The 26,737-nt window shown below is 37.4% G+C and overlaps 1 protein-coding gene across 1 annotated transcript; it reads left to right on the top strand.

Annotated features, from left to right (window-relative positions):
- On the top strand, window positions 1–17,697 carry LOC149830709 (FH protein interacting protein FIP2-like). Its single transcript, XM_090016713.1, has 11 exons — window positions 1–126; window positions 1,048–1,157; window positions 1,698–1,832; window positions 3,249–3,398; window positions 3,558–3,641; window positions 3,873–3,919; window positions 10,018–10,091; window positions 14,611–14,669; window positions 16,660–16,719; window positions 17,136–17,216; window positions 17,349–17,697. The coding sequence occupies exons 1-11, from the start codon at window positions 87–89 to the stop codon at window positions 17,400–17,402; spliced, it is 894 nt and encodes a 297-aa protein (XP_089872839.1). The 5' UTR covers window positions 1–86; the 3' UTR covers window positions 17,403–17,697.
- Window positions 17,698–26,737: the final 9,040 nt, after the last annotated feature.

The raw sequence follows: 26,737 nt of genomic DNA, 5'->3' as shown, positions 1-26,737 counted from the left end.
GTCCGTGCCTCCCCGTTTTTGGTGATTTTCTTGGAATCCATTTCTCGCGGTAGATCCCGTTCGCCGTCGGAGATCGACGGCGTAGGATGGCCACGGGGTTCCCTTCGGTAATCCGTCTGGATATCGGTGAGCTCGCCGCTGGATCGTCTCTCTCCAATTTCCTTCCTCTTCGTAATATTTGGCATTTTTTTTGTGTTTTTTTCGGAATTCATCGAGGAAAATATTGGGGCATTTTAATCACCTGCAGCGAAGTTGAAAAAATCCGATTTTTTTTTTGTGTGGTGGAGTCAATCGAACGGTGTCAAATCCCATCATTTAACGTTCAATAATTTCATTTCTTTTGGGAATTAGGGTTTCGACTTTTCTATGTATTTTATTTTGATGGTTCGATCATTTTTTCAAAAAAACATTGATAGTTGCATGACTTTTGGTAAGTTGGGGTTTCATTTTTTCTATGTTATTTTGATGATTTGATCTTTTCTTTTTAAATTTAGTTTTAATTTTGAGAATTTAATATCAAACTAGCATTATTTAGTCGAAATTTCGTTGATGGAGAGCAGGCATTGCAAAAATCATGTTGCTGGTGTGTTTGGATGCACGAATTGCAACCGATTCAGAGACACCATATTTAGATTTCCGTAAGCCTTTGAATTGATCAAAGGAAAACTCATGTCTGTTTTTAACATGCCTGAGATGTTCAAATTCATGTTCCTTTTCTCTTATTTATGGGGTGTTTCAATGTACCCACTTATCCAGAAGACTGAGATAAGTTGGGTTTTTGTGTTTTGCTCCATAATGCAATATCTCGGACTTATGCCAGAAGTAGACTGGTTAGATGTACTGATTTGCTCAGATGAATTGGATAAATTGGGATATCGTTCTATGGATTATACTGCAATTCGCAGATTATCCAGCTCGTTTGAATAAGTAGTGCGTCCAAACATGCCATTATTCTAGTTTTGGTTGAGTTGTAGTTTTTGCTTGCGTGATGATCAAGGATACGGTGTTCAATTTTGTTAAGCTTGTGGTGGTCCTTCTTATAATTAGGAGGGAAGAAATTCTCGACTACCATAGAGACACTAACTCAGCGTGAACCGGACTCAATGCTTGCTGCAATGTTTAGTGGCCGTCATACTGTGAACAGGGATCCAGGGGAGGTATTAGTCTCTTGTTATGTTTTCAGTTATTGGTTGTTTTGTAGTTTTATATAGCAGCATCCTCTTTTTCCATAAATTGTGGTCATCGGTAATGAAAGTGCTGATTTTGTTCACTCTTATTAAGTTCTAGTTCTTGGTTGCTCCCTTTACATGGAAAAATGCTTTGTGTAAGAGAGCAACATATCGTAACTTATGCCATTTATCTGGATCAGTGGACTGCATTCAAATGCACTATTGCTGCAGCAATTTTCTAAACATATAACGGAAAGTTATTAGCTTTTTTTTTTCCTTAACTAAATCTCTAGCACAATTTGGAAATCTTTCTTGGTTATGTAGTGTAAAATTAGTGATTAAAGTGCTTTTACAAGTTCTCAGTGAAATATTTTGGTTAATTTTGTAAATTTGAATACGTCCTTTTTCAAATGGAGTCTGTGGTTGCATGTACTATGAATGTTTCAATCTTCCACTTTTGAGGTTATTGAAAGAGATTGATAGCTATCTTGCACCTTTAATTTTCTATTATTACTGAATCTTCTGCAGGGTTATGTCTTCATTGATAGGGATGGGACCCATTTTAGGCACATTTTAAACTGGTTGAGGGATGGCGTAGTTCCTGTTCTTGCAGACTCTGAGTATTCAGAGCTTCTTCGAGAAGCTGAATACTATCAGTTGCTCGTAAGTATTATTTTATAATTTTTATGTGTAGATGATATTTCTTTTTAATGATGCTTTCCCTTTGTAATTGCGTCATTTGTTAGCATGGCTATGTTCCAGACATGATGTTTCATGAAAACTTATTAATTACAGTGGTATATTGCTGCCATACCGCTGAAATCGTTTGGGTTTGTGGACTGTCAATCATTTGATTACTTACACATGTGACAGTGACATTGTCTATTTTTAGTCACTAGGACCTTTTTCTTCGTGAGGTCTTGGACCTGGCTTGGGTTTAGTAGAACTGCATGGTCACAGAAAATTTGATGATGCAGAAATAATGGAATATCTCGAGTCAAAGCTGACTGTCCATGTGTTCTGTTTTTGCTTTTCTAGAGAAACAAAGACATTATAAATAATGTCAACATTTTTAGGAAAAGGACAAAGAAAATTATAACAAAATAGCTGTCATTTTTTCTTGTATGTTTCCAAAAGCAGTGATGAAATTTTGGAGTTCTGTGCAAAGTTTGTGATACCAATAAAACATTTTGTTTGAAATTAATCCATTTTCCTAAATCTTTAGACTGGGTTGACTTGATGGAAGTAGTTAGATGTTCCTGTAAGGTTCTGCAGTTTCTAATTTCCATGAATCTTATAGTATTTGATAAACTTTTTTGAATTCCTGAGTCTTACTGACTTTTCGCATGGAATTGTTAAAACCATAGTCACATATATGGGCAATATTTTGAAAATATAGTGATAATATTGCTGTAAAATCATAACACTAATTAAAGGCCAAATCTGGCAATATTTTGAAAATACTAGAAATTTATATATAGCACAATATATTGCGATAATATCATTTGTTATTTTCTTATTTATTTGTGCCATTCTAATATTTTTTAATATTTTTAAGCATTGAGATTTACCCTTGATTTATCAACTAAACTTATATTATCGCGAGAAATTGCCTTGCTGAGATATAACCGAGAACGATGTTTGTGATTATGGTTAAAACCGACTCCTAGTTTACAATTCAGGAGTACTACAAGTAAATATCAGTAATGTTATCTCATAGATTTCCAGTCAGTTATACACTATAAGTATAAACACATTAAATGTCAACGGGTTACTCCCAGTCTCTCAGAAAGTGTAGTTTCTCTTTAGATCATTCTCTGATTATGCTTTTACCTCTTCATACTGGGAGTGGTAAGGAAAATGTACTGGTTTTGTGAGATGAGCATATGCATTGCATTATGGTTCTAGAGTACATTTGGTCCATATTTCAAGCTTTGGGTTGGATCTATTTTCTCTAGATTTGCTAGTCTGGCCTGACGTTAAGTAATTTTTCTTTTTTAAATGTTGAAATCAGTTTAGCATATAACATAGATGCTGCTTGAGGATTTCCTTAACTAGTTTTTATCCTTACAATTTCAGGGATTTATTGAGAGTATAAATGATTTTCTGAATAAAAGGAAAGAGGATGGCAGAACTGATTTGACACGCACAGATATTATAAAATGTATACAATCAGATCATGTTAAGTTGCGAGGTGTCAATCTTTCTGGGCTTGATCTCTCAAAATTGGTAAGATGAGAGGATGTTTGTAATTCAATTGAAGAGACTTCAATTGTACATAAAAGAATCTTTGCAAGATTTGCATCCGCCATTGCTCGTTGTGATTAGTAATTCTGTCTGTTTTGCAAGAGAAATGTTCAATTTGTTGAATGTTTTCTACTTCTGCAGGACCTGTCAGGGGTTGACTTCAGTTTTGCATGTCTCCAGAATGTGCTTTTCTCTCATGCCAACCTGCAAGCGGCTAAATTCCGGGTTGGTTTGTTGGTTAATATAAGCATTCTGCCTTTCTCTTTGACCAACAAGGGTTCCATATAATCTTCTCTAGTTTATAGCGTATGAGATTAATTTGTATTAAAATTTGCCATAAATTCTCCCTCTTTTCATTTCAAAGTTTTCTTTCCAGAAAAGGTTGATTGTTATTGTATGATTTTTTTATTCGTTTCTCATACATTCACTTAATATTTTCTGTCACATCTTTAACAGGATGTTGAAGCTGCTGGATCCATTTTTCTCAATGCAACACTGCGTGAGTAAGACTCTGTTATGAGGCCCATGGAATATTACTCTTATTTCCACACAGTTTATGAAGAATTTGTGTTTTTGTGTGAAATTCTGCAGAATAGTTTTATTATTATCTACTGATGTGCACATCACGGCTTATGAAGATGAACTTGTGTTTTTGTGTCAAATTCTTCAGAATAGTTTTATCATTAGCTACTGATGCACACATTATCTTAAGAAGGGACGCCTTGTACTTGAAATACAAAGTCAGGTCCAGTAACGATCTTTCATGTTAAGAACTGCAAGGTGCAAGGGGATGGTACTAGGGATGGCAGTGGACCGGGGCGGGGTGGGGGACAAGGTTTCCATCCCCGCCCCGTCTCAAAATATGAATCCCCATCCCCGTCCCCACCCCACCCCACCCCACCCCCGCCTCGTCCCCGCCCCACCCCCGCCCCCGCCCCACCCCCGTCCCGTCCCGTCCCCGCCCCATCCCTCTTCTCCCATCTTCAGTCTGCTTGTCTTCTATTGACATCCCTGATCTTGTCTCTACTGAATTCATTGAACATCTAAAGGACTCACCATACGCTAAAACATCCAAACGACTTATGACACACTAATAAATAAAATAAATCAAAATGAACACCTGAGCAAGACCACAGTTAGTATCAGACGATACCAACCCATCCAACTCAGGCTGTCTGCCTGAGTATCCAATCATTTCCTTTATGAAGTATATGTGCAGTACCAGTAACACCACCATCTTGTAACTTCTTAATAAAATCAACATATGAAGTCAGCCTTCACAGAACAACAGCAAGAGAAAAGACAAACCTCTTTATGGCCATGGGAATCTCCGACAACACCAACAGAGCCATGATGCAAAAAACCGAAAAAAAAAATAAACAAAGATATTTTACTAAGAAAAATTATTTACAAATCACACAATGGAACATAAGGCAAACATGCAAACAATAGGTTACAAAAATATAACATTTAGATCACACAAAAAATTAGGCATTTCCACATCTATAGAAATAAGTTCAGAAACATACCAGATCTCGACAAGGTGCAAGAGCACCGAAAAACTCCGCCATAAGATCCATTGAACTGATTGAATACAATGCATTTTTCATTCCACGGGCAGAAAGTAAGTCCTCTGATTTCTTTTGTAGTGAATAACCCTTATAAACATTGCAAGTTGGATCACTAACCTGAATAAACTTATGATCTGTTTTCCTCATTCAAACAGAGCAAAAAAAACCATTTACCTTCTCTCCCTCTCCTCTGGACGGTGACGGCTCCGACGGATAAAACATAGGGTTAGAGTTAGTAAGAGAAAAGTATTTATGAAGGTGGGTATTTTGTAATTTTATTTTTTGATTTAGGGTATTTTAGTAATATCATTAACGGGCGGGGCGGGGGCGGGAGAAAGTGTCGGTCCATCCCCGAACGGGGATGGATTTTAACTTTCGTCCCTGCCTCCATCCCTGTTTCATACCCTTCATCCCCGGTCCAAACGGGGCAAGGCGGGGAGGGGCCCCGCTTTCCCCGGTCCACTGCCATCCCTAGATGGTACAATTACAGTCATGAGTGGAATGTGCTAGTGTAGCAAAAGTTACACAATGCCACTTTATTTGGTTAATCACAGTGTTGTGGTCTGAAACAATATTGTTAGCAATAACAGTAATGACAACAGCAGCAGTACTAATAATAAATTAGAATACGTATCACCATCAATAATATCTCTACATTAATGAGTTTGATCTCCTAGTCAGGTAAGTCTTCTCTAGGGAAATCAGTCACAGTACAGAATATTGGTGTCCCTTGATATTCATTACTTTATGTAGTCACTCTATCATGTCTCATCAAAACAGCCATGATTTGCTTGTCCGTTTGGCTGATTATGTTGGAGTTTTCCTCTCTTTTCCTGTGGTTGCATTTCCTGAAACTATTCCTGTGATATGGTTGGCATATTTTTAAGTATTTGATGGGAGTATCATGTTTCTTTCTTCTCCTTTACATAAACAGACACTTAGGTTTTCAAACACCTCTGTGTTCAAGGACTTGCTAACATCATTTTCCTGTTATGGAACTGCTATGGAACATGTCTTATGCATCTTCTTAACTGATTCCCATTAAAGGGTCCATATATACAAGAGTTCCAACTCTTAAACATGCACAATGATTGTCTTACTAGTACAGTATTCATTGACAGACTTTCAATTTGAGAATCTCGATATATTATGGACACTACATGTCAGCAAACACTTATGTATATAGTATATACATTTGTATATTGTTAAGATTAATGTATCATTTTGTTATATAAGTATATATATATATATGTATGTATTGTTTAATATATATAATAATATATATTATATATATTATAATAATATATATGTTGGGGGTCAAGTCAAACTAGCTTTGACTTGCTCGGAGCTCTCTCATTCTTTAATGAGAGATGACTTCCTCTCTCTCATTCGCTTGTTCTCTCCTCTTCTCTATGGTTTTACACCATTCTTTCTCTCTTTCTCCTCTATAAATTGGGGTATGTGTACATGTAAGGATTGAGAGAGTGATGGGTAGTATTAGGCTTGTGTGTTGAGCGTATTTGTAGTGAGGTTTAAATGTATTTTTTTTTTTGTATTTTAAGTGTCCATTATGAATAGAGTTATTCAATTCACCAAATGTAATTTTCTTTTGTATTCTTAATGCCCATTATCATTAGAGTTATTTATTCACATTTTCATGTGTGTCCTTTTAGGTCTTAAGTTTGTGTCCAAATGTATAATGTTTTGATTCTTGAAGTTCATCATGAAATGCATTAGAAACCGTACCATTTCGTGACATAGTATTAAAGCAAGGCATCGGGGTCCTGAAAATGATTTGTATTAATAAATGAAATGGATTCAAGGATTTTGCATTTCGGCATGGATCTTTGACTTCTTGTTTTTCATATGTATGGTAAGTTTTAAAAGGAATTATGTTAAAAGTAAATATTTTTTGAAGTATGCAGAAATTGTTGTGTTTTGATATCTATCTATCTATCTCTCTCTATATATATATATATATGTGTGTGTGTCTTAGATTATGGATATGTGTTGTAAAAATCTATATTTTGCAAAGATATATATGCTTTTGCACACTCACTTCATTTGAATAAAAATATATTTTTGTATTGTGCCTTATTGTGTATCCCTTTTGTGGGATTTGTCATTGTGTTCTTTTAGAACACTTCTTTTTGGTTTCCTTCGTGGGTATTGTGAGTGTGTTTCTTAGATAACACCTTTATAGTTATTCACTCAAGTTGAATATGTGGCTTCTTAAAATATTATGTGTCTTGCAAAATACTAAAAATTCATATTTCTTAACGTATGTATGGACTATCTTTCAAATTTTTAATATATTAGGATGTGGTCAAGGATGAACTTTTATCGTGATCGATTTCTAATGAGGCCTTTTTTATATTATTTCATATATATTTGATCCATATTCCTTATTTTCACGTGTTGGATTAAGATTTTCTTTTTGGCATATGCCTTAAGAAGTCTTTATTGAATGGCATAAACATGACTTGTTATCGTATAATAAATGTGTTTATCTTTTGTGATTTCTCCTTTGCGTATTGATACTCTACATCATGCTTATTGAAGAATGTTATATTATGAGAAAAATCCCTTGTTTGATGTGATCATATATGTGTGGATCTTTGTGGCTCTTTGGGAGTATTTTATAAAAAAACATCTATATTATTTTTATGTCTCTTATGAAGATTGTATGTAGCCCTTAGTTGGCTCTTTGTATCTCGCCCACTAGTGGTTTTTGTGTGGTTTTGCACTAGTGCACTTAAGTTTTTTTATAACTCTTTGGGAATCTCCATATGGTATCTTTAATTGCCTCATAGTAGACTTATGATTTAACTCTAACCTCATTCTTTAATGAGAGATGACTTCCTCTCTCTCATTCACTTCTTCTCTATGGTTTTATACCATTCTTTCTCTCTTTCTCCTCTATAAATTGGGGTGTGTGTATGTGCAAGGGTTGAGAGAGTGATGGGTAGTATTAGGCTTGTGTGTTGCATGTATTTGTAGTGAGGTTTAAATGTAATTTTTCTTTTTGTATTTTTAGTGTCCAATATGAATAGAGTTATTCATTCACCAATGTAATTTTCTTTTGTATTCTTAATGTCCATTATGATTAAAGTTATTTATTCACATTTTCATGTGTGTCCTTTTAGCTCTCAAGTTTGTGTCCAAATGTATAATGTTTTGATTCTTAGAGTTCATTGGAATCCATACCATTTTGTTATTCCTGTGATATGGTTGGCATATTTTTAGGTATTTGATGGGAGCGTCATGTTCCTTTCTTCTCCTTTACATAAACAGTCACTTAGGCTTTCAAACACCTGTGTTCAAGGACTTGATAACATCATTTTCCTGTTATGGAACTGCTATTGGACAGGTCTTATGCATCTTTTTGACCAATTCCCATACAAAAGTTCAAACTCTTAAACATGCACAATGATTGTCTTACTAGTACAGTATTCATTGACAGACTTCCAAATTGAGAATCTGGATATATTATGGACACTACATATCAGCAAACACTTATGCATGTAGTATATACATTTGTATATTTCTGTACTTATTTATTTATCTATTTATTTATGGGCTTAGACTTAATGCTGCTAATAGTACCATGTTATCTAGTAAGCCCCATTATTTCTCCAACAGCTTATTGCATGCTTCTGAATTGGACCCATAGATATGATCTCCATATTTTATTTTGTGGAAAACATGTAGTAGATCAGGAAATTTGATGTTCAGACAGGTCTCTAAAGAAATTTAAAAATGAATGGTTGGTATTGACCTAAATTTCAAAATTAAAAGTCGGGTTTTTTCACATGGAAATGATTTGATCTAAAGCATCTTTTTTTGGTAAAAACTACATCATGAACACATCTATAGCTTCCTTTTCAGAAAAAAAATGATAAACACATCTACCGCTGTGTATATGGGTACTTCAAAATGTCCGTTATATCTGTGTCAGTGCTGGTACTTCAGGCTGCTGGTGCTGGGTGCTCCTACACATAGACGTACTGTATAATATGCCCTGTGGATGACATGTTTTTGTAAATATTTTATGCATTCTGCATTTTTTTTATATGTCAATTCGCCTATTCATTTACATATTATGCATGCAATATGCACAACTCAGACATCCCTTTTACCTTTTTGTAAAAAAACTGCCCCATACCAGCAATATCTGTGTTGTATGCCAGCACCTGTACCCGTGTAACAGAGATCTACAGGGTTTGAATAAGTTAACAACACTTGTTGCAACTATGTTTCTCTTCTTGAGTGTATGGTACTACTGATTATGTGTGTATTTATGTTTGGTGTGGTTCTGGGGATATGGCTCCTTATTAATTTCTCTCAACGGTACAAATCGGTCTTATGTTGCCCTATGTAAAATTAATATCTAATTTTATAATCCTTTTAAACTTACTGAAATGCCAGTGGTCGTGGCAGTTATTGTGGGTCACCGTGTGGTATTTGAAAGCTGTTAACAGGGAAAGTTTTGGTGAACTTGTTAACTTCCAGTAAAAGCATCGATGCAAACAAGCTTCTATTTATTTAGATTAATAACGAAAATGTTAATTGCTGCTTTGTATGGCTCTAATATTGGCAACCCTTGTGTGTGTCTGTGTGTGCAATCATTTGCTTGTAACAATCCTGTTGTCATTCTAGGTCATCTGAATGCAGCTGATGTGCATCATATTTTGATATGATTGAGGATGCCAAGTATACTGTCTGTCTTAAGGAGCATACTGACTTCAATGCTTATCTTGGAGTCCTTGACTTCTAATCTTTTTTCCTTTATGCATGTAACAGCTATTGTTATCTATTGTTATCAGTATTTATGCATGTAACAAATTTATTACTACTAAATTTCTTGGAAGTCTTACTAAAGAATTATAAGGCTACTGGTGAGAGTGTTACTGTTGAAGATCTTGTACCATTTTATAATATGATACAATTATTAGATTCCTTAACTTACCATTATAGCTGTTCATTCAAAAATAGAATTATTAAAAAATTTATATTGTTGCCTAGGGTAGGTGTGAATTTACTGGAGCGAATCTCCAAGGAGCTGAATTAGCTGGTGCTTGCCTTCAGAGTGCAAACTTGCAAGGTAACAAACCTATACATTTCTGTTTGTGCTGGTTCCTTGATTGTGAAAGTTGGATATCATGACCTAGATTTTCATGAATGATGATACCTTTCCCGCTGCTCAGATCCTTTTTCACCATGGTTGATGATATATTTCCTTTAACTATGTTCATTTTCGAATGATCAGTTATAAGATAGTTGATTTGCTACTTTTTGGCTTGTATAGACTTGAAAAACCTTATTTGGAAAATGAAGAAAGTCATATTTCATAATAATGATTCTTTTTTATTCTTTGGTTGGTTTAGTATTCCCCAATTAACTTGCAGACAATTACAATCTGTGGTTGATTACTTCGATTTCTCAGATAGAAATTTTTTCATAAACTAATATGAAATGTGCCAATAAATGTTTTTGTCAAGGCCATAAAAAAGCCTAGCTGAAAAACTATATTTTGATGCGAAGAGTGCCTGTTACCCAATAAAGGTATTAGTAATGATATTGGAACCTTCGAGTCTATTAATGACTCAAGTAGTGAACCATCTCAAGATCTTCTTCAATACTCTAGACGAAATACTTGGGAGCATCCATGTGCCATTGACAGATATAATCAACTAACAAATACTGAAGAAACTAGTGTTAGAAGGTCGAAACAAACACATAGGCCTCCAAGTAGGTTTGTCTCATACGAATCCTTCTTACCAAACTACAGGGCATGTCTTCTAGCCATTCATTCCTATCATGAACCATCCAACTATAACGAGGCCAAAAATATAAACGAATAGGTTGAAGCCATGAAAATTGAATTAGATGCATTACACAAGGCTCACACTTGGGCAATTCAACCTCTTCTTATCAGAAAGAAAACAATAGGGTGTAGATGGGTGTTTAAAATTAAAACAAAAAGTGACGGGTCTCTTGAGAGATATAAAGCAAAACTTGTTGCAAAAGGATATTCTCAAGAATATGGTATAGATTATGAAGAGACCTTTGCCCCAGTAGCTCGTATGACTACAGTTAGAACTCTAGTTGCTATAGCATCCATTCGAAAATGACCGATATATCAGTCAGATGAATGCATTCTTGAATGAAAACTTAAATAAAGTATACATGGATCCTCCTCCTGGTCTGTCTATTGAAAAAGGCATGGTCCTTCATCTTCAAAAAGCCCTATACGGGCTTAAACAAGCCCCTAATGCATGGTATGATCGGTTCAGTGGTACGATATTGAAACTTGGATTTAAATCTTGTTACACTGACACTGCTCTTTTTGTGAGATCTACAGGTACTTCATTTATCATTCTTCTTTTGTATGTTGATGATATGATCATCACAGGGATTGATCAAAAGGAAATTGAAGATATTAAAATTTTGCTTAAAAATCTTTTGATATGATTGATCTTGGTTTTTTGAGATACTTTTTAGGAATTGAAGCAGCCTACTCAGCAAGATGATACATTTTATCTCAAATCAAGTTTGCAACTGATATTGTTGAGCGTTCAGGAATCACTGACACAAAATATGTTGATACTCTTGAAGTAATAAACGTGAAAATGCGAGCTGAAGATGGAGTATTATTAGATGATCCAACCCCTTATCGACAACTTATTGGATCATTTATGTACCTGTCCATTACAAGGCCAGATATTGCTACATTCTGCAAGTCAATTTCAACATGCACCCACAACCGTCCACATGAGTGTAGTATTAAGAATAGTTCGATACATCAAGAAAACTATATCTAAAGGACTATTCTTATCTTTTTCATCATCCTTAAGTCTTATTTTTTACACTGATTCTGATTGGGGAGGAGATCCCAATAACCGTCACTCAACTACTGGCTTTTGTGTGTTTTTAGGTGATTCTTTCATTTCTTGGCGATGCAAAAAACAATAGAAAGTGTCTTTATCCTCTATGAAAGTTGAGTACAGGGCAATGGCTACTACAACCACTAAAGTTGTGTGGATGAGAGCACTACTTTCTGATATGGGTGTTGATGTCTCTGAACCTTCAAAGCTATGCTGTGATAATAAAAGTACCATCTATATAACCAACAATCACACATTTCACGAGCGAACAAAACACATTGAGATGGATTGTCACTATGTTCGCGAAGAATATTTGAAGGGGACTATTACATTGCTATATGTCTGGTTCGAATTTCAGATTGCAGACTTCTTCACCGAAGCTCTTCCACTGTCTCAATTTTTGTATCTTCATAGCAAACTTTCGGTGATTTCCTCTTAAGTTTGAGGAGTGTTAAAAATAAAATTGTATTCAAATATTCGATAAGGGTATTTTTGTCTTTTATCATATAGTACAGTCCACTAGGGACTGAAATATAATTTAGCATTATAATAAATAAACTGCCCAACAACACAACAATCATATTTATGACTGTTGGGCACAACCGTCATAATAATGACTGTTGGAAGGCAGTCCAAAGAGCTGGACTGCCTCCCATCTATGTAACAGGGATTCGCTAGCAGGGTGCCGCACCCGCGTCGACGCGACTCAATGCGGGTGTGGGTGCGGTCAACCCGACCCATTTCGGTCCTTTTTTTTTGGATTTTTTTTTTAAAATTTGCCCTATGAAATGGGCTGCGGAATTTAAAAAAAAAAAAACGGGGGGGGGGGGGGGGGGGCTGCCCCCTATAACCCCCCGCCAGCGGGACCCGCGCCGGGAGGGAACCCTCGGACCCCTCCTTATATATATATATACATACATATATATATATATATTTTACATTTTTGCCCTTGCCGCACCTGGGTTTTTTGGAAGTGCCGAATCCCCGCACCCGCACTCATGTGACATAGCCTCCCATGTGCTCCTTGTTATTCCTCAATGCTTTTAGAAGCATTTGAGGGTTTTCTCTAGAGTTTTTTCCCATCTTATAGGCTTGTATGCCTCTGGCGCTGTTTGATATTTTTATCTCTTTTGAGATTGTATTTGGTCCATTAGTGACCAACCTTAAGTGAGTTTATTAAAGCCCTTTGTTGGCATTGTGTTTGTTTCACTATTGTTCCACTGTACCTTGTTTCATTAGAGGAGCCTATATATACGGGCTGGCCATGTCAGCCTGGTTTAGTCTGATCTTGGGCCTAATTCCAAGCCCAGCCCGTGGCGGGCTGGCCCGCGGGCCGCCTGGCTTGATGCCCACCCCTAGCTATTTCCCTTTGTAAAATGTGCTATTGACCTTTGTTTTAGTGCTCATTTATAAGTAGTAATCTTGAAAGCATGTTTCCCAGCAATTTGGCTTCCAAACGTTTGGTATTCTTGCTCCCTATTTGGATCTGTTTTATTTATTGTGTACAACTTTACATGCATAAATTAAATCACAATTCATAAAGATGAACTTTGCCTTTATTTTTAACCAGGTGAATGTTTGGATTACCAATTATTTAAACTAAAATGAAAAGAAAAAGAGGCAAGTATGAGTAGTGATGGTGATGGAGGTGGTGGTAGTGATGGTATTGGGGTGTGGTGGTGATGATGGAGGAAGCGGTAGTGCTAAACTGCTAATGGTAGTGATGGTGGTAATGATGGTGATAGGGGTTGTAATGGTGGTGGTGGTAGTTGTGATGAGGTGGTGGTCGTGGTGGTGAGGTGGTTATGGTGGTGGTGGTTAGGTGATGGTGGTGGGATATAAGAAAATAAGTAATTGTAAAAAAAAAAAGTAGGTCCCTCCCTATTTTTGAAAACATCACATGATTTCTTACCAAGTTTATAAAAGTTCTTTAAAAAAAATAAAAGTAGAGGATCCAAACACCAAAACTTGCTATTTAAAATAAGTATAAATGACATGGAACAATTTATAAAGGGATCCAAATGGGGCTTAGTTTTCTTACTAGCTCATAGTGAATCATGAAGCTTCTGGACCCATCTCTTGGTACATTTTTGCAATATCGGCATTATGATTATGCATATCACATCAGTATACTTTTATGGAACTAAGCATCAATCTAATCCATCAGTCAGTTTTGTGGTATTTCTGACTGTTTAAATAGGGGTCTTTAGAGGGTGTTTGCATGCCAGGATCCAGGCCGCTCGGATGCCCGCATCCTGGGACACAAAAGTCGGACCCCAAGGGGGTTTAACTTTTATTCCCATGATTTTGGGACATAGTGGCCCCAGCGGGGGCCATTTTGTACGCACCCTGGGGCCTGCAAATGCAGGACAACCTCATCTGTGGGACACAATCATCTCCCAGATGATTCGTCCTGCGTATCAAACAGCCCCTTGGTGCCACTGGATGTCCTCTTCTGAAACCAGATAAGTGATAAACTGCTTGATATGATAATTTTTGCTCAAGAAAATCTTTCTGGTTGTCCATTGCCCTGCTAAGCTTTCACTATTTTGTCATATCTCATTAACCTCATTCCAAGCATCTCCATTGCCATAAAACCTATTATGAGAATATATATATATATATATATATATATATATATATATATATATATATATATTTAGTTCATACTTGTGATAGTAAACATAATACATTTCGTTCATCTCAGTATAAATCATGTTTCATCATTTTCTTCAGATGCTTGCTTGATACAATGTAGCCTCCATGGAGCGGACCTTCGTACTGCACACTTGCAGGTTCTTTTTCTCTCTTTTCTGCTTGATTAAAAAAGTAAAAGGATGTCTACGATTTAGTTCTGACTAACAAACTGCTTTATTGGTTACATTTTGCAGAGTTTGTTTTGCAAATCTTTCTATTTATGCCAGCTGAAAGGCCTGAATTGTAATTTGATTTACTTAATACTGATTTTCAATACTACTTATTCCTATTGGACTAATAGGACCACAAGTTCTAAGCTGAAGTTCAAAATGCTAACGTGATTGCTTTTTCATGTCAAGATATTTCATCTTCACATCTTTTTTGTTTGTAGTTTCCACTGAACCTGGTTACATTTTTTACTACTGGCTGAATAGGCATTTGGAACGACTTATGATGTGATAGTATAAGTTCTCTTCATCTAGTTATATATGCACAACTTGTTAGGGACATACACGTGGATGCCCAGGCAAGGATCTCCTGTATTGCATAGAAGGTTCATGTGGTACCAGAGTAAAATTTTCCATCTTTTTAAATATGTTATACCATTATGCCATGATTCTCTATGTTTCTCACTTTTGGATTTTAATTGGCAATCTCTAGAGGCTTAAGCCTGCAGTCTACCATGTTTCTCTTCTCTTCTGCCGAAGAAATTGAAAGCACTAGATGTTCATCTTGACTTTTTACACATGCAACCAAGAATTATGGCCACAATTTACGCTCATAAAAATAAACAGGTTTTAGTGGAATTGTACCTTAATCCAATCCCGGCATCTTAATAGAGATGATCTGACACATTGCGTTCTGGTTCAGCTGTGAAGCCTGCAGTTTTATTAGACTTCTCTTTACATACAAGTTGTAAATAGAACATGTACAGAACAGATGCTGTTGTGTGGTCTAAAACCTGTTTAATTGTTTCATAAGCTCCGAAGCACTCCATCCCGCTGTTTATTAATTTGGTAAATCCATGAAGGAAGTTACTATTCTGAGGGGCCATCATAGAGTTTTATTGATATCCCATTGCTCATTGCTACGAGGTTCCATCACTCATTTGATTGTAAAAAGTAAAAACAATTATCACAATATGGTTGATTCATAAAAACATGTAGGAATTTATAATGTGTTTTTATCATATGCTATTTATCTTTAGAAGGTGAAGAAAAGCTCAAATATTAAATTTTTCATGTTTCTTTCGCCTGGAAATATCTAAACATTGAACATTCTTTGAAATTGTACTCCACAGTTTCACTTGGAGAAATATCCATTGGCATGAAGTTCTTCAAAATAGCTTAGGAAATGATAGCTAAAAAGGCAAAGTTTTACTAGTTTTAGCAAGTTGTGCCAGAATTATGAATAACTCGTCCTGATAAGATGTCATTTTTTTTCTGCCAAACCTCCCTGCATTAACAGTCTTAAATATGTTGGATAAGTCTAATACAAGTAATGACCATAGCAGCCGGTAATTATTGAGCCTTCAGCAATTACGGAGACTGCCAAAAGTTTGTATGATATTGTGGCCAAGGAGGGCATTGACAATAGTCAAATGGTTTTCTTGCATGAAGTATTCTCACACTGTTTTGTGAATCATGGGTGTCCATGCCGAGTCAGTCCAATAAAACTCGCTTCCTTGCACAATTAGTCCTGAGCTTCTTTGAGGAGGAAACATGATGTAGGTCTCCCGTACTTGGAACTGTGGTATCATTTACTGGTGAGACATTGTTTCTTTTAACTTTTATCTGTCCATAGGTATGTTTAGCTTAAAACCACGATATTTCGATTCTTGGGCATTTAAGCTCTGTGCACCATGTAAAATTTCATAGCATGTGTGGGCAATCTTAACTTTATTTACATCTTCATCCAGAAATACTAAATGGTAATTTTGGTATTATTGTCTTTCTTTCACATTTAGAAATACTAGATACTTGTGCTTGAAAAGTTCTGCTTTACTAATGAACATGCAGGATCATTCTATTTGTTAGTGCAAAATGATATTGAACGTCCTTGTCTTTTTCCTTCTGTTTGTTGCTTCAGACTGCTGATCTTACAGATGCCAACCTTGAAGGAGCTAATCTCGAAGGAGCTAATTTAAAGGTGATGCTACTTTCAGAAAAATGTCATTACTAGGTTGTTGTGTCAGATGTAAGAAGCCAAGTTGAAACCAACCAACTCGACCTACTTGTTCAGCGTGGCTCAGGTCAAACGAAATTTCTGTCTCACGTGCTGTGCATGTGTGCTTTTAGATTTTTCCAGCTCACGTTCTTTCTCTTTGCATGACGTACAAACTGTCAACTTTTCCAAATTCATTGTTGGGCTTGCCAACTGTGGTACTGCAGTCGGGTGGGTTCCACCCAACTGCTTTAAGTTTTCCCCGGGCTTCTTGAGATGATTCTGCGATGGCCTGTGGAAAAAAATTCAAGGCATTCAACGTGCATGTAGTCTCCTTGTGTCTTCTGATCACTCGTCATCTCACTGACTCGTAGATCATTTGTCTCCTTTGCCATCCACAGGGTGCAAAGCTGTATCGTGCTAACTTACAACGTGCAAATCTTCAGAGGGCTTACTTGCGACAAGTCGATTTAAGGGAGACGGTCAGTACTTGAAAAATGGCCATCTTTTATGATATTTCAAACCACTTAAGTGGAATGATTCTGAAAGAATCTGTAAATTTCCCTTTAGCATGAATACTAATGCTTGTTTTCCTATGCTGCATGAGAATTCAGAAATTGGATGGTGCCAAGTTGGAGGGAGCTAATTTGCTGGGTACAATCAGATGATATGATTCAGCTGTTAAAGTTACATGGCTTATATCCAGCATGAGTATGATGTTGAAATTTGCTCAAGGAAAATTTACAGGTGGCATTATCATGTCAAGCTATTTGAGTTTGAGTGGCTAGCTCAGCTGGTCTGCTGTTTGATGTATCTATGTGTTTCTATTTTTGCTGGATTTCTTTATATCGATGGGTAAAGTTGTTTTATATGTTTAATGTTGAAGCTTACCATGTGAAAGTTACATATAAAGCATTTTACTTGTAAAATTTATGGAACTTGTTTTTATAAACTTTCAAGCCAGGCTCAAGTCCATATACTACTCGGATGTTGTGGGTGCGACCTGATTAGCTATTGGGCCCAGCATGGTAGGCCCGTACCAGATACTGTCGGCCTGGTGATCTGACCTGACCCCTTGACATATAGGTCACCGAGTCAATATACCTGACACCGCATTTGAATGCATCAAAAAGATAAAACCAAGGCTAGATCTTGATGGGGATCTAGTTCCTTGTAAACCAGGTCCATCTGAATCCATATCGCCTCTGAAAGTTGGATCCACATATTGACTTGTTTGAGCCCCGTCCAGATCTTGCTTGTTGGCAATTCTATGCAGGATGAGAGACGATGATTGTAGCCTTTTGAGAGTTAGATTATGGTTTGTGTGGAAGCTTTATCTCTTGTCGTGTGGATCTATTAGGAGATCTCGGTCCAGGTGTGGGCCCCATGCCTTGATCTGCTACTAGGGGTAGGGGTGGGCAACAGGCCGGCCCATTGGGCAAACCTCAGCCCACGACCTGCACATTAGGCCCGTGGGCCTAAATGGCCTGGGCTGGGCTGAATATATGTTAGTAACATATTATTTATTTATTTATATATATATATATATAAAAGTCCACACATAGACATATACACACGTGTTGGGCCAGTTTGGGCCAAGACATGGCCAAATTGACCAGCCCATGGCGGGCTGGGCTGGGCTTGCCCGATTGGGGCCTGACAGGCTCGATCCAGTTATAATTGGGTTTGGATCTGGCCCTTTAGACCCAACCTAGTTAACGAGCCGGGCCTGTCAGGCCATGTGCATAATGCAGATGGGCCTGGCCTATTTTAGGCCCGATTAAGCAACCGAGCAGGCACCATGTCTACCCCTATCTGCAACTGCCTAACCCAAATCACCCTTCCCCACAATCCAACGATTTAAATTTTGATGGAGGTGGTCAGACAAGAGATCCTCAGATCTCTGGTCTGGATTTGAGATCCGAGGGATTCAAACGCCGCTATATGAGGTTTTCAAAATACCATGGGTAAAGCATAAAGCAATTTTTTTCATGAGATGGTCCCAAGTCTGGAAACTAAGAGAGAAACTTGGAATATGCTTAGATGATCTGACCAAGTCCAAGATGATTAACCATTTCAAAACCAAGGACTTGGCTTATGTGCTTCAGCTGACTCAGCCCAATTGAAGCTTGACCCAGCTAAGTTTGACTCAGGCAACGTTTGGAAGTGGGAAAGTTAGAGAAAGATTTTTTTTTATATGTGAAGCTATGTTTTTCTTATGCCCATAGATACAAGAAATTTCTTTCTGAGAAGTTGCATTTTCCTCTGTACCCAAATTTTTCTCAAGGGGTGAAGAGATATTTCTGCATACAAAAAATGTTACCCTATCAAAAAATTTCCACTTCCAACTGAGACTAGAGACATAAGAGTCTCTCTCTCTCTCTCTCTCTCTCTCTCTATATATATATATATATATATATATATAGAGAGAGAGAGAGAGAGAGAGAGAGAGAGTGAGTGAATGTTCGTACTCTTGAAACTGGAAATGGTTTCAGGGGAATAAAAGTACAAAAGATAAAGTGGCTTTCAGCTCACCCTCATGAGAGAGAGACGTGGTATTCACCTAACCAGGGACGGTTTTTCACCAAACCCCATATTTCAAAATTTTCTTCAACAGACCCCACATTTTTTGGGTCACCAGCATATGCTTTGAAAAAGTGCACGGTGTGAAGGAAGATATTTCAAAAAAGTGCAAGGCGTATCGTTATCAGAATCCTTGGTTCTGACCCTTTTATTGTATCTTTTGTTGAACAAGGTGGTGCCAGTTCGAGTCATTGCTGCTTTGAAGAATAGATAGGGACACTGTGGTCCAACCACCAAAGTGTCCCTTTTAATCCTAACCTTTCTTGGTGGAGGGTTGTATTTAACAAAATAAGGTTAAACATAATATTATTAAATTAAGTAAGAACACCAATGCCAATTGAGGTTGCATTGTCTTCATTTAGTGAATTAAGTTGGAAAGTCAAAACCGACCCGCACGTGAAAAGTGCCGATTGCTGCTTAAATTGCCATTGGATTGGGTCACAATTGTAGGCTGATTTAGACCCTGCAAATGGATCAGCATTGACATCATGTGGACCAAGCAAATTCAGATTGGATCATCTCTCTCTCTCTCTCTCTCTCTCTCTCTCTCTCTCTATATATATATATATATATATATATATATATATATATATATATATATATATATATATATATATGGAGAGATGGTTCCATATTTCGTTAACTGTTAGGTCAGATGCGCACCTGCACACGTGATCAGTGCCGGGCAGGTAAGTTATAGGAAAAAACACTTTTTAGCAGCGGCCACTGTTAAAAAGTGTTTTTTCGCCCAAAGCATTAGCAGCAGTCAAAGACCATTGTGAATTCACCCATATCAATGCTAGACACATGTCAGAAGAATGGACAACCAATATATATATATATATATATATATATATATATATATATATATACAATGTGTTCCTTAGGCTCTCTTTTTCATTAGGTCTAGTTAAGCCCCTTCAAAAATTGTTATCCTATCAAAATTTTCTCACTTCCAACTGAGACTAGAGACATAAGAGTCTCTCTCTCTCTCTCTCTATATATATATATATATATATATATATATATAGAGAGAGAGAGAGAGAGAGAGAGAGAGAGAGAATTCCAATAACATTGCCAAAACATAAGACCCCTGACCAACGAGAGTTGGACTCGGACCAGATGGAGAAACAAAGCATAAAAAAACAAAAATAGGAGTTATGCTTAAACAATCGCAGCCAGCAAACCATGCAGCCCCCCACTCTCCCACCGAATGTGAATGGTAGCAAGGACATCATAGTTGATCTGGTGCACCAGCGTCATCAAGACTACACGCCCACCCCTATAAATCACATCATTTCGTGTAGTCCAAATCACCCACCACAAGGTAAACAACCATGTTCTCTTGATGAATCTTCATTTTTTGCTACGCCTTATTTGTAGGGGACCCCGAATGAGATCTCTGAAAATGAAGTCATTTCTGACTTGCACCTCAAGTATCATCCACGTAGACTGAAGCATTTCTTGCGTGATGGGGCAGTACCAAAACAGGTGCTCTGTGAATTCTTCTTGCGACCCACGCAACATGCATTTACTGGTCAATTGAAAGCCCCACTATTTCAGGTTGAGTTGGGTCTGTACACGATCATGCAATATGAGTCATGCCAAGATCCTAGATCATGGTGTGGGGTCATTTCCCCACAGTTGATCTCTGGGAAACCAATCGACTTCAGGGGGATGCAGCGATCCATAAAACTTAGCAATGGTAACTGCGCCGAATGCGTCCCTTGCCCATTCAACCAGTCCCCCCAAAATGCCTGCACTGCATGAGGACCCGCTTCCATGCTTTCCATAAGTGAGAACTCGGCATACACATCATATTCAGACAATCGATTAAATCACCTTGATGAAGGTGATATTTGCATCTAAGAAAAATAGCCCAGGGATCCAAGGATGACTCCAAATCAGCCCACCATTTGAGAATATTGGCCATATTTTTGAGCTTAAGGTTCGAAACGCCCAAGCCTCCTCGTTGTGCAGGTTGTGTTATCAATGGCCATGCAATTAGGTGCTTCTTCTTGCCGCCAAAACATCCATTACATAGAAAGCTTTGTAAAATCTTATTGATCTCTTTGACAACTGAAGAAGGCATATGCAACACCATTAAGAAATAAGAAGGCAACAAGGAAAGCACATACTTTATCATTGTAACCCGGCCTACTATGGACAAATATCTAGCCCTCCAAGAGCTTAAACGATGATGAATTGCTTCAATAACTTTTGTCTACGTCGAGGCACACAGTTGAGCTACTTGTAACGGCAACTGCAAGTAGGTGGTCGGAAACTCCTCCACTGGACCACCAAAAACCGTAGATGCTTTCGCTCGAGTGTCTCTATCGGCGTTGAATAGATAGATTAAACTTTTTCTTTCATTCATGTGCAGCCCTGAGATAGTAGCAAAAATATTTACAATGAGAAGCATCATGGTCATCCCTAGTAAAGAAGCTTCTCCAAAAATGATAATATCATCTGCAAACTGAACTACATGCTCGAAAAAACCATCGAAGGGAATGGGGTTCAGAAGTCCTGCTTCGACTGCTCTGTGCATCAAAATGACAAGCCCCTTGACTGTAATATTAAAAAGCGTTGGTGATAAAGGGCACCCTTGTCGTAGTCCGCGCTCCATCGAAAATGACCCTCCTCTTTTGCCATTCACCACTACCACTACTTCATCCTTAGAGATAATCTCTTTGATCCATCGTTGCCATCTTTGCCCAAATCGCATAGCTTCTAGAGTTCAAAAGAAATAGGTCCAGGACAATGAATAAGAGGTCCTGCAAATATCGAGCTTTAACATATAAAAAGGCCTTCGGCTACACTGCATAGAATGCACCACCTCATATGCAATGATGTAGCCATGCATGATGCTTCTAGCTGGGATGAAGGCGAGCTGGGTGCGGGAAATAAGAGATGAGATGACGCCTTTCAGTCTTGTTGTCAATACCTTAGCAATGATCCTTCTTAAAGCATCCATTATTGTGATCGGTCTGAAATGTGCTATGTTCGTCGATGCACCCTTCTTTGGGACCAGCACCATCATAAACTGATGGTAATCAAAAGGAAATCTTGCGTTTTGGTGAAACTTTGAAAAAAGAGAGTGAAGGTTCCGACTGACTGTCTCCCAATATAATTTATAAAAGTCAACTAGGAAACCGTCCAATCTCAAAGATTTGAAATCAGATAGTTTCCTAACAGCCTGCTTGATCTCCTCTAAAGAAAACGGTACCTGCAATTGTTGAGCTCGGTGAGACGACAAAAAGCGAAAGTGGAGAGTGCCCATATATCCACCCTCATTGTCAGGAAGTGAGAAAATATGAGCATAATAATTGTTGATGGCCGACAACAGTTGATCTTCGGTGAAAGTTCTCCCTTCGATTGATATAGATTGGATTATGTTCCCACGATAGCACTCAGATGTTTGATGAAAGAAAGAGGTATTGGCATCACTTAATGCCAACCATCGGATCTTCGATCTCTGTCTCTATTTGATCTCCTCCCTAATTCTTCATTCAATGATTTGATTTGTAAGATCCTTCATGCTTTCTTTGATGGCCCGTTGTTGTGTTTCAGGCGCATTAAGGTTAGAGGTCAGGTAATCCTCTAGATTTGATAGCTCTCATTCCCATTTTCTTAAATGAGAAACATGAGACGCCCCTCTTTCTTTAATCCACCGAACAATTTCAGCCGTCAATCATTTCAATTTGACACATAATATGATTGCAGCCCTAGATGCCTGCACTAACTCCGTCCAGCTTTTTTGAACAATAGAATTGAATTCAGCATCTCTGACCCACCATTGTTCAAACTAGAAGGGTCTCACCCTGGTGAAACCCATGCCCCGGGTGATGATCAATCCCACATGATTCAAAACCGTACGAAGCATTGCACTGACCATAATGGCATGAAATTGCTCCATTAAGCTTACATTTGTCAAAACGTGGTCTAAAATCCTCGGTCAGGGTTGTAAGCGCTTGCTGGACCAAGTGAAGCGTTCTTTAATATGATAAAGTATAAACAAGTTATTATTTATGAAAGTTTGAAAACCCCGTATAGATGAATTCAAAGTAACGGAGCGCTGGAGTCATTGCAACCGAGCATGCAGTTGAAATCTCCTGCTAATAGAGAGATGGAATGAATTTTAGTACTCTTGAAACTGGGAATGGCTTCAGGGAAATAAAAGTACAAAAGATAAAGTGGCTTTCAGCTCACCCTCATGAGAGAGAGAGAGATTCACCAATTTTTTCTTCACCAAACCCCATGTTTTTTGGGTCACCAGCATATGCTTTGAAAAAGTGCACGGTGTGAAGGAAGATATTTCAAAAAAGTGCAAGGCGTATCGTTATCAGAATCCTTGGTTCTGACCCTTTTATTGTATCTTTTGTTGAACAAGGTGGTGCCAGTTCGAGTCATGGCTGCTTTGAAGAATAGATAGGGACACTGTGGTCCAACCACCAAAGTGTCCCTTTTAATCCTAACCTTTCTTGGTGGAGGGTTGTATTTAGAAAAATAAGGTTAAACATAATATTATTAAATTAAGTAAGAACACCAATGCCGATTGAGGTTGCATTGTCTTCATTTAGTGAATTAAGTTGGAAAGTCAAAACCGACCCGCACGTGAAAAGTGCCGATTGCTGCTTAAATTGCCATTGGATTGGGTCACAATTGTAGGCTGATTTAGACCCTGCAAATGGATCAGCATTGACATCATGTGGACCAAGCAAATTCAGATTGGATCATCTCTCTCTCTCTCTCTCTCTCTCTCTCTCTCTCTCTATATATATATATATATATATATATATATATATATATATATATATATATATATATATATATATGGAGAGATGGTTCCATATTTCGTTAACTGTTAGGTCAGATGCGCACCCGCACACGTGATCAGTGCCGGGCAGGTAAGTTATAGGAAAAAAACACTTTTTAGCAGCGGCCACTGTTAAAAAGTATTTTTTTGCCCAAAGCATTAGCAGCAGTCAAAGACCACTGAATTCACCCATATCAATGCTAGACGCACACACACACACACACATATATATATATATATATATATATATATATATATATATATATATATATATATATATATATATATATATATATATATAACTTGGGATATGTGGCCACATTTTCAGGCCAAAATAAGAAAAGTGCTGATTTGGATAAGGTGATAAGATTTAGGATCAAGTAGTTGACAAACAAATGAGAATTTGGCCAACCCTTGTCTCAAAAGACCATGGTGAAAAAAAAAACCCTTCGTCAAACTCTAACTATTGTGCTATTGATGTCCACTACTACCTTTAGTGGTTAAAAAAGTTCACCAATTCTTTTTACATTTACCACTAAAAGGGAGCGTGCTATACTCTTTAGAAAATAACATTTATTAGGAGTACGGGAAGTAGCTCTTATAATAGTTTGTACCACTAAAAGGGAGCGTGCTACACTCTTTATCAAATATCATTTATTAGCAGAACTCAGGGATGGACAGGTTTGGGTCAAGGTTTTAGGTCCTGACTGGTGAATTTTTGGGTCATAACCCGAGCCGTTATATACATGGGTCGGCCCATGAGCTACCAAACCGACCATATGAGACTGAGCTGCCTAATTAATTTTTTAGTAGCTGATTACATAATAATTTGAAAACTATTACTATTTACCTAATTAGTTGCATTGATTACATGAGAAATAGAAAGATATTAAATAAGGGCATTAAAGTTTCATTTAATTCATTGATTTTTGGTATTATAGGTATTAATTTATGAATTCCATTGGAAAATAACATATATATGGATTTGGGTGACCGACCCGCTGAATATTGTTCCATTGAGCTGGGAATCCATTAATAAATGTGTCGGGCTATCTCCGGGCCAGACTGTTTTTATAACCCAAAGAAACTGCATTCTACATGAAGACCTGGTTGCGCTGGCTCAGTCTGTTATTACCTATACCCCCACAGGGCCTACGCTGGGTGTCGGACACCCATGAGAATCAAACCTTGACTGCCGGTCTCATCAAAGGCTCCACCCACTATGCCAACTCCCCTTGGGGTGGGTTATGACTTATTTTGATGCCAAGTATATTCAATTCCAAATCCAGATTTACACAATATCCTGTTATGTGGACAGGCCTACTATATATTGAGCCACTTGGTTAAGAAACAATTGATTATTTCACAACTAGCTAGAATTGGTCCTTTTGGCATCATGTCGTTTATGTTTGGATATATAGACAAGATACTTGATTATGCATTATTTAAAAATGAAGGTATCTGTATATGAAGACGACTACTAGAATGTTATGATGATGTCTAGATGTCTGCATGCACCCAAACAAGCCTAAAATGAACCCAGTGGATCCTGTTAAAATACTATATCTGTAGCAGCATTGATGAAGCCTCCATGATAAGAGCGATTGGCATGATGCCAAAGTGAGAAAAGATAAATTGCATACAATGTCCATCCATCTCAAGATGAACGGCTATCAGAACGTTGTTCTAAGCATTCAGGATAGAGGCTGGAAAGTTTTTAGAGAAAAAGAAGGGAACAGATTTGTTCCTCCTTTTCCAAGTAAATATTTTGAACAATGTATTGAAAATTCATCAGTTTCTCCTAAGGCTGTGCACTGAGCCAAGTTGGGCTCAGGTTTTGTTCGTTTAGTAACTGACCCAAGTTTTTTTTTTCTTTTCTTTTGTTGATAGGTTGGTTGATGGGATAACTAATTTGGATTTTGGACCCGAGACCCGCAGTTATGATAGTGTGACCTAACCAGTAACCACCCAGTTTTCTCATTCGGTTATAAGGTCATTTTCTTAAATGAGCTTGAACACGAGCTAATTATGATCTCAATTAACAGAATAAGTTTTTAATATATGCATGTATTGTGTGAACATTGTAGGCATAGTCACAGATCTATTCTCAAGAAAATCTTGGCGAGAGAAAGCCTTGTGATATATTAAAAAATCTGGTTCTTCTCAAGGAAATCACGATAAAATGCTGGTACTAAAAAATTATATACAAATAATACAAAAATAGAAAAAACAATTTTAACATTTTTAAAGCACAAAACAGCTATTTTTTTAAGATACAAGGCTTTAAGTGACAAAATATAGGGCCGTCGATAATTCTAAAATACCGATGATATTTGTACCCATGTTTGTATACTTTATAGTGAGAAGTGGTGCTCGCTAGCCTCCTTTTTTTTCTCATAAAGTTAACAAATATATTTTTATTTTGTTATTAAAGAGCTTGAGTCATGCCTTAGCTGAGCTGAAAGCCTGGTACTGAGGGTACGAACTAGGGCTGTCAATGGATCGTGTTTGTATCGGGTACGACCTAACCCAATCCTGAATTTTCAAGAATGGGTATAAAAAGGGGCAATGAATAATATTCAGGTCGACCCAAACCCGACCCTA

This window comes from Nuphar pumila, chromosome 8, assembly GCF_984573655.1.
Source record: "Nuphar pumila chromosome 8, dmNupPumi1.hap1.1, whole genome shotgun sequence".
NCBI lineage: Eukaryota > Viridiplantae > Streptophyta > Magnoliopsida > Nymphaeales > Nymphaeaceae > Nuphar > Nuphar pumila.
The sequence above is the reverse complement of the archived record's forward strand: the minus strand, read 5'-3'. Positions and strand labels throughout refer to the sequence as shown.

Excerpts from the sequence above, each read along its gene's own strand:
- LOC149830709 (XM_090016713.1), top strand. The coding sequence starts at position 87 with ATGGCCACGGGGTTCCCTTCGGTAATCCGTCTGGATATCG. Across the intron at positions 1,158-1,697 it reads TGAACAGGGATCCAGGGGAG|GGTTATGTCTTCATTGATAG; the intron begins GTATTAGTCTCT and ends AATCTTCTGCAG. Across the intron at positions 16,720-17,135 it reads TCGAAGGAGCTAATTTAAAG|GGTGCAAAGCTGTATCGTGC; the intron begins GTGATGCTACTT and ends TGCCATCCACAG.